This window comes from Propithecus coquereli, unplaced genomic scaffold (assembly GCF_000956105.1).
Source record: "Propithecus coquereli isolate 6110/MARCELLA unplaced genomic scaffold, Pcoq_1.0 Scaffold411, whole genome shotgun sequence".
Classification (NCBI taxonomy): domain Eukaryota; kingdom Metazoa; phylum Chordata; class Mammalia; order Primates; family Indriidae; genus Propithecus; species Propithecus coquereli.
In genome coordinates, this window is record NW_012149853.1 from 707,490 (window position 1) to 715,888 (window position 8,399).

The 8,399-nt window shown below is 48.7% G+C and overlaps 1 protein-coding gene across 1 annotated transcript; it reads left to right on the plus strand.

Moving 5' to 3' along the window:
- The first annotated feature begins 1,775 nt into the window (after positions 1-1,775).
- Positions 1,776-4,590, plus strand: LOC105817426 (cystatin-9-like). Its single transcript, XM_012653110.1, has 3 exons — positions 1,776-2,024; positions 3,555-3,668; positions 4,501-4,590. Exons 1-3 carry the CDS (start codon positions 1,776-1,778, stop codon positions 4,588-4,590), a joined length of 453 nt encoding a protein of 150 aa, XP_012508564.1.
- The last annotated feature ends 3,809 nt before the right edge of the window (positions 4,591-8,399 follow it).

Genomic DNA, 8,399 nt, shown 5'->3' on the forward strand with positions numbered 1-8,399 from the left:
GAATGACCACACTGAGTTGCTTATTCATTGCAAATAACACCTCCCAACCCACCTTCCCCCCGCCAGGAGGGAGGTGCTGGCTGCTGGAGACGGTGGAATGTGGAAACTCGCCCTGGAAAGGAACGACCACAAAGACACGTGGAGGGTGCTACAGAGGGAGACGCAGCTCCCCTAGAACAGCGGCCAGGGCCTTAGGGGAGAGTGCAGCTGAGCTGAGAGCACACGGGTCAGAGGGTACCTGGCAGCGTGTCCCGAATGTGGGGACACTAGGAGGGTGCAGCCTGGGAGGGGCTTCGGAGTGGCAGCTCCCGGGCAGCCCCAGCCCTGAGGGGCCGCCGAGTTGAGGGTCAGGCTCTCAGGCTCACAACGGCCTCTCTCCTCCCCGGAGGCACGTCCTCGTGACCAATGCTTGGGGTCTAGAAACACCTTTTGTGTACCACCAGGCATGGTGCTCTGAGACTGTCTCCAACCCTGCGTGCTCCCCCAAAGCCATTCTCACCACCCAGCCCACGTCCTTCAAGTTGAGTTATTTCTCACCTGTGGTTTGGTCTCTGTCCATTCCCAGGGCGCAGTGTGAGCCTGGGCTACTCTTCGCCATCCTGGGGAGCTGGGGAGAAACACAAAGTCCCCGGCTCTGCTCACAGCTGCTGGGTTAGAATCTTTGGAAGGGGAGGCCCAGGAACCAGCTTTTTCACAAGCCTTCAGGAGATTCTGGCTCCTTCCGAAGTTTACAAGTAGCTTCAGATAAATGCTGAAGGCATGTTTCAGGGGGATGAAATTTAAGTCTTCTCTGGAAAGTGTCATTCAGTCTTTCCAGAGCCCCATTTGCTGCTAGAGTTGGAGGCCCTGAGGGTCTCTTTCCAGAGCCCAGAATCTCCTGAGCTGTGATGACCATGGCCACTGGAGGGCACCAGCGGCCACCCAGTGGAAACTCCATGGCCATCACCAGTGGCAGGGGTTAGTGGGGAGGCCCTTCTCAGTCTCTGGCTCTTCCTCTTGACTCTCAGTACTCTAATTGCAAGTGCCTATCCCTCCTCTAAACACCTTTGGCAGGGCATCTCCATAACTGGGCAGGTCCCCAGGCCAAGCCCAGGGCAGCACATCCCTGGGCTGGGAAGCTGCACCACAGGAGGGGCAGAGCTGGGCTGGGGCTCCTGCTCCCCAGTTTCCTCAACCCCTACCCCCACCCCAAGGGTAGGCATCATCCCCAGGGGCTGGGAGCACAGTGGAGCACGGACGCCGTGGGACGTCACGTGAGCAGGAAAGACTCTCAGGCTCCCTCCACTGCTCCCTCCAGATGAGCACACATCATCCCGGGCAGCTACTGCCTCCCACCCACCCACACTTCTCCATCTCGCCTCTTATCCTTTGTCTCTGTCCCTCCTTGTTTCCCTGCCCCCCACCCCCACTGGTGTGTCCGGGGATCACCTTCCCCTGGCACCTGTTGTAGTTCGTGCTCTTTTCGAGGTTGGAGTCTATGGCCTCCACATAAATCCCTCCTCTCGCTCCCTGAGGGGCTCCTGTCCAGAAACCCCTCCCTCCCACTGCCGGTACTCCCCCCATACCCCATTGGTGCTTCTTCCCCCTACATAGGAGATGATTTAAGCAGCTTTGCCTGGAGGAGGCGAGGCCACGTGTGGGAGGGACAGGGTGTGATGGCAGAGAGGAGGACCAGAGGGAGGAGCTTGTGCCCAAGCAGGTGAATGTAAGGGCAGGACCTGAGCCTGGTAGCTCCTGGGAGAGCCGGGCCGGGAAGGTGCCCAGGCACCTGCACCATGTCGCTGCGACGGGCAGGGGCTCTGCCCTGGGTACTGCTGCTGCTTCTCCCAAACTTGAAGCTCCTGAGGACCCAGGCCTGGTGTTCTGAAAAGGAAAAGGACAATAATCAAAAAAGCAGAGCTCCTGAGTTCCCCGCCACAGTGGAGTTCGCCTTGCACACGTTCAACCAGCAGAGCCAGGACGACTATGCCTACAGGCTCGTGAGCATCCTGAGTTCCTGGAGGGAGTATTCCCGGTACAAGCAGGTTGGTGGCCACAAGCTCTCCTGGCCTGACCTCCTTCACTTGCTCCTATGTGAGAGATGGGGGAGTCTCTTGTCAAGGATTCCTGGTTGACCGTTTGCCGTCCATACTTTAGTAACATATAACCTAGCGCAGTTTCAGAGTTTTTATAAAATATTTAACTTAGACATTCTTTTAAATTGGGTAAATGTCTACTCAATAGTAGACATATTATTCCATCTCCAACACATTTATGACATAATTTAACTGAAGAATGACTTCAAAATAAGGACTACTAAAGAGATGAAGCTTCCAAATAAGGAAAAAAGAAAATGACCATATAGATAAACTGAGAAATATTTAAAGGACATAAAAATAGAAAAACAGAAACAAACACACACACACACACACACACACACACACACACACGCACACGCACACACACACAGAAACCAAGGGTTCAGGAGCAACGAGGAGCCGTCGTCCTGAGCCCGCTGTCTGGTCGATTCCTCTTCTCTGATTCCGCCTGCTCTGGGCTCCGTGGCGTGTCTGCACTTTGTGACGTGAACGTGGGTCACACTCTTCCTTAGACCACTGCTCTGAGTCCTGGATGTTCTCCTTGGGGTGGAGTCCCTCCAGAGCGCAGTGAGGAACGCACAGGCCACCGGGCTGCAGGCAGCACAGGAAATGCTCTCCGAAGGGAGGACTTCTGGTTTGGGGGGACAGGGGGGGACATTGCTCTTCCTGCCAGGGCACAGAGATCCTGAAAGAAGGAGGCAGGGGCCCCACCCCGCACAGAGCTTCAGCCTCTGTGGAAACCCTGCAGCGCCCTGGCAGGCTCTGCTGCCCCGGGCTCTCTGGGCTGGAGCCTCCCACGTGGGCTCCTGCGCCTGGCAGTCCCAGAGTCAGTGTGGGGGTTGGGGGACTGGATGGACGGGAGGGAGGTGTGGAATGGGGTGGAATAGGATGGAGCGGGAAGGAGAGCAGCGAGAAATTCGAGTACACTAGCACTCGGGCAGACGTTGTTTCTTGGAGCCCTGGCTCTGATGCCGTGTGCTGTGTGCAGTGGGAGCACTGGGTGGCGTTGTTCCTGCTGGAGGTCCAGGGAGAGGTTGACAACACGCTGTAGATGAGGCTCCCTCTCTGGGGGCTGAGATCATCCTGAAAACTCTTGCAGAACCAACAGCCTCCCAGGCACCTGGCGTCTGTCCTCTGTGAAGGCAGCTGTGGGTGCAGAAGCCCCCTGAGAGCAGAGCCGGGTCTCACTGTGGTAGAGTGGGGGTGTGGGCTGCAGCTGGGGGATGCAGTAATGGGGGTGACTCAGTGTGTGTCTCCCCAGGGATCCACCATGACCTCCTGCTCTTTGCTCTTAACTCCCCAATTTAGAGAAAGTCCCCAGGGTTTCACTTTCAGTGAGCTGATGCCAGGCCCCTGGCGAGCTTCCAAATGGAGCTGTGTGTTATTGCCTCTCCCGACACTGATGGCATCCTCACTACCAGCTATTTAGGGGCAGCAAGAAGGAAGTGTCCACTTTAATCTCTTTATGTACAGCAGGACGATCCCAAGATGGTGTTCTCCATGAAACTGCAACTGCGCAGAACATGGTGTGGAAAATTTGAGGAAGACGTTGACAACTGCCCGTTTCAAGAAAGCCCAAAACTGAACAGTGTAAGACCAGACACCAATTTCCTGCGTTTAAGCAGCTGTGGAGGCTGCATCGGAGTGGGGGACGGGGGTAGGAAGCAGCTGACAAAACCTTTCCTAGGGATGTACAGGAGGGAGCCTGCAGCAGGCTCCAGCAGGCTTCCCTGCCTGTGCCTTAGTGGGGTGGCAGCCCAGACATCCACTTGCAGTTTCTGGCCAGTCTGAGCTTCTCAACTCTGCCCCCTCACACCATTGCAGCTGCCTGCACCCAGATCACAGGGCCTTCAGAATGCTCTTGTGCCCCTGGGGTCTCGATCTCCTGGGCCCAAGGAAAGTGTCCCCGCTCTGGACGTCATGCCCACCTCTCACCTGCCTGTAGGAAAAGGAGCCTGCTGGAGCCCCCCTGAGCTGCAGCACCTGCTGCAGGGGAGGAGCTCGACATGAAGCCAGCTCTGCGGACAGCCCCTCCTATGTTTAGTGGATCTGCTTTTTGTAAGATTAGCAAACAGGTTAGCTAATTGCTTAACTGAGAGCTTTAAATCCAAGAGCTGCTCTCGCTGCTACTCTTGGGGGCATGGATCACACCAGGACAGCTGGGCTTCCCCAGGAGGCCACTGGTTAGAGGGAAGAACCTGGCACAGCTGACTCTGGGTCAGGTGGGGGCCCCAGATTTGGACACCGTTCAGGATCCTCCCAGAACTTAGGCCAGGTGGCCAGACCTGAAGGCCAGAGCCACTTCTCTCAATTGCTGTCCCTGGGAATGAGCAAGGTTGAGAAGGACCCTGAGTTCAGAGCATGAGCCACAAGCTTCCCAAGGCTGCTGCACCCAGAGACTTGCCTGTGCTTGTTCCCCCAGACCCTCATCTGCCTCTTCACCGTCAGCACCAGGCCCTGGATGTCACTGTTTGAGCTCCTGAACCAGACCTGCTCAGAGGAGCTCCCCTGAGTGGGACGTAGTCACAAGCCTGGCCACGTGCTGCTCTCTCCTTCCGTGGATGCCAGCCATTCACAGGAGTTGACACTTCAGTAGCTGAGCATCTTCCATGCTTGTTTGTTCTCCTGTTTTGTACTTGTCCGAGGTTTCGTGGCTTGGCATTTTAGAAATTATTTTGTCCAGGCCCATCATGTAGAATAGGTCATTAAACACCAGCATTTCAGAAGCTTTGTGTGTTGTGGTTCTGGAGGGAGGGGCCTGGCCAGATGGTGCAGTTATTCTCAGCAGAGCAGCCTGGTGGGATCGGGCTTGGTGGGGACCTTCCACCCTCTTGTACCTTCCAGGTGGCACAACTACGATGCACCTGAGCTGCTGTCTCCAGGCTCATGGCCAGTGTCCCATGTGGCCAGAGGTAAAGTGGCTGTGACCCCTCAGGGCACCCGATGTGCACAATGGAACAAGACAGGGCCTTGAGGTCTTCATAGCACACATGGCCTCTGCTCTTGAGGGGCTGGCTCACACACTTGCTTGGTCCATAGCAGGTCGGTGGATGAAGAAAAGACTTCTAGCCTGACACACAGAGTTGTCCTGGCACCCAGAGCAGTATTAGCATCTTCTGGAACGATTTTAGAAAAGTAAAACCCTAGTGTTTCCCCGCCTTTGGTAAGAGTCTGCATTTTCACAAATCCCAGGGGATGCCTGGAGAATTAAAGCACAAGACACATTGGAATACCAGATGCTGGCAAGACTGTGCCCAAGTCACCTAAAACAGTGCTTGGCAAAAATTTTCTGAAAAAGCCAGAGAATAATTATTCTGGCCTTGGTGGGTAGATGGTCTCTTTTTCAAGTGCTTGATATTGCTTTTGTATCTTGAAAGTAGCCATAGACAATGTAAACATAGAAGAGTCTCTGTGGTCCAGTAAGACTTTATTTACACAAGCGGGCAGTGGGCTGGTTTGGGCCTTGGGCGGTAGTTACTCAACTCTGACACTAACAGCTCATATGGCGCACCTGTACCTGGTGCCCCCAAGAACCACCAGTGCCAGCTCCCACTTCAAGCACCTGCATCTCCCCAGCTTGGCTCAGGAGTTACTCTGTGCAAATGGACTTTCTTTAGCAGAGCGTGTTCTTCCTGCAGGTGTAGGAGAGGCCAAGTCTGAAGGCACAATCCATCATCAGAAAGAAGCAGGCATATGTTCCAATATTTCAAGCCTCAGGGCACCTGATTCAAAGGCAAATTTCCACATCAGTTCTCAGAGTTTCCCCAGCAGGATAAATGGCCACTGGCCACCCATAGGCCTCTAGAAAGAGACCTCCACACCCTCTAGCTAAAGAAGAAATAACATACTCTTTCCAGACTGAGATTTAAGCTCCTTCTCCACGAAGATGCCTTCTGAATTTATCTGCAGCTACTTGTAAACTTCAGAGGGATTAGAATCCCCTAAAAGTATGTTAAAACCCAAATTCTTAATCTCCCCATTCCCTAGGAATCTGATCTAGTAGGTGTGGGCAGACACAGGGAATTTGCATTTCTTACCAGTTTTCAGGGGATGGTGATATTCTTGATCCCTGCACCACACTTTGCACTGCCCAGCTTCAGAATACAGCCCTGGAGTTGGATACGGTTGGATACAAGTGAGAAATAACTCAACTTGTAGGTCATCAGGATGGGGGCTTGAGAATGGTTTCCTCGATACACACCAGATTAGGAAAAAGGTCAAAACATCAGTGCTAATTGTAAAGAAAAAGGAGGGTTTCTAGACCCGAAGCATCAGCCTCCAGGACTGGAGAAGACAGAGGCCACTTTGGGCCCGAGAACCTGACCCTGTGCACAGTGGCCCCTCAGGGCTGGGGCTGCCAGGGAGCTGCAGCTCTAAGACTCATTCTTATATTTAATCAATGCCTAAGAATTAACCATTGAAATTTTCTAATTTTCGCTACTATGAAGTGTGGTGTGATGAATATATCCTTTATATCTACTGGTATGTGTATATGATTACTGCTTTCTTGTAGGCAATCTGCTCAGAAGTTAGATTGTTTCCAATATTTTTTGACCTCTAAAGAATTTTTAATAAATATTGTTGAAATGTCTGTCCTCTGTTAGAGCAAATAAGAAGGAGGCTGTTAGCATTAGGTTGCCTCTGAACCTGGAGCTCTTCCATAAGCAAAGCGAAACTTAACTTGGAAGCATTTCTTATGGCTGACTTAAAAATTAAAATCTAGCCTCAATCAATCACAAACAGCCAGCCAATTTGTTGTATAACTAGGGGCCTCCGATCACAGCATACCTAAATAAGGCAAACACCTAGGACCAGGGACATTGCATATGCTGAGGCTCCTAAAAGATGAAATGCATAAAAACTATTGCTCTAGAAGTCTCTTTCCAAAAAGAAAATTAAAAATCTTAAAGTTTTTTTCCACAAATATTAGTAAAAAGCTTTAGCCAACTGGGCAAATAACCTTGTTCTATCAGTCATAAACAAAATTTGTATTAAGATATTCTTTTATAAACTCATGAGCTTTTTATTATTGTACCTGGAATATGGCTAAAATTTCAGAGTGAAAGATATAAAATATGCTTCTGTCTGTATATTTCTGTAGGTCTGTATGTTACATGTGATATTCTTCTATCTCTGGATGATACTGATAAAACTAGTATATTAAAAAAGCTCTATTTAATTGGCTTAAAGAAAAATAAGCACTTACGTGAAATAAGTATTCCTTAAACTCACGGAAAGATAGGAACTACTATAAAATATTTTTCAAGTTCGTGTGATCTGGAATAATATTTCAGTAAATAAAAGCTAATTTAAGTTTGATGGTTAAATTAAAACGGGTATTTCTTCAGAGTTGTCAGCATTAAATATAATACGGACATGCAAACTTTCATTCTACCTAGATTTACTAGTCAAGTAAGCTCATGTTATCTCTATTAAATGTTTACAATTATAAAAATATGAGTTCAACCTAAGAACAAATGACAAGTGAAAGTAAAGTGTCCATTACTTCATGTATAGCAAGCATAGCAGTGATACAAAAACCCCTCACAAACATATATTTAACTTTTTAGGAGTTTAGCTTTTGTGATGCTTGCTTAACATGCACATTCTTTAAAAATAACTCACGAGAAAATAACTTGATGATGGCTAGACTTGTTTGGTGTTATAATATATCTATACAAAAATAGCTTCCCAAATCTCCTGCATTTGTTACCCCTTGGAGTTTTGCTATTGAATTTAAATAATGCCTATTCATTGAATATATAGATCATTTACAAATAAAATATGAAACAATTGGCAAACATAAATTTTTCCACTTTTGGCTTCTTATTACAAAAAATTAAAAATATTTTGTCTTTTAGTGAACATGTCTTACAGCACTTTGAAAAATTGTACTATGAGGAGGCAGATGCTTTTAGAAGTTATAAAATGATGTTAAGTTACAGAATACTGGTATGAGATAGGCAGTTCACAATTGCTTACTTCCTAGTTTTCACTAGAAATTAAAATTATTAAGAGTTAAAAATTATAATGTGGTAATTAATGCTTGAATAATAAGGGAAACAACTGTATGTGAGAAAAATGAGATAAATTTTTGGTAAGCGAAGCTATGAAGTATGAAGGATGTGTTTTTGTTAAAGAAAAAACAGTAATTTTCATCCTAAAGCAGAATAATTTGAGGTTTCACAGTGGGAAAGAAGAAGCATGTAGGATAAAACTGAACTGATATAAAAGAAGTTGTAAAGATTTGTGGAAGAGGAATCTTGAAAATTGAATTTTATGTTTGATGTAACCAAAATGTTTGTATCCCCATAAAATTCT

What these genes read in the sequence shown, in the direction of transcription:
- LOC105817426 (XM_012653110.1), top strand. Translation starts at nt 1,776, where the DNA reads ATGTCGCTGCGACGGGCAGGGGCTCTGCCCTGGGTACTGCTGCTGCTT. An exon ending in AGTATTCCCGGTACAAGCAG is followed by an intron (nt 2,025 to 3,554) that starts GTTGGTGGCCAC and finishes TATGTACAGCAG; the next exon opens with GACGATCCCAAGATGGTGTT. An exon ending in AAAGCCCAAAACTGAACAGT is followed by an intron (nt 3,669 to 4,500) that starts GTAAGACCAGAC and finishes TTGTTCCCCCAG; the next exon opens with ACCCTCATCTGCCTCTTCAC.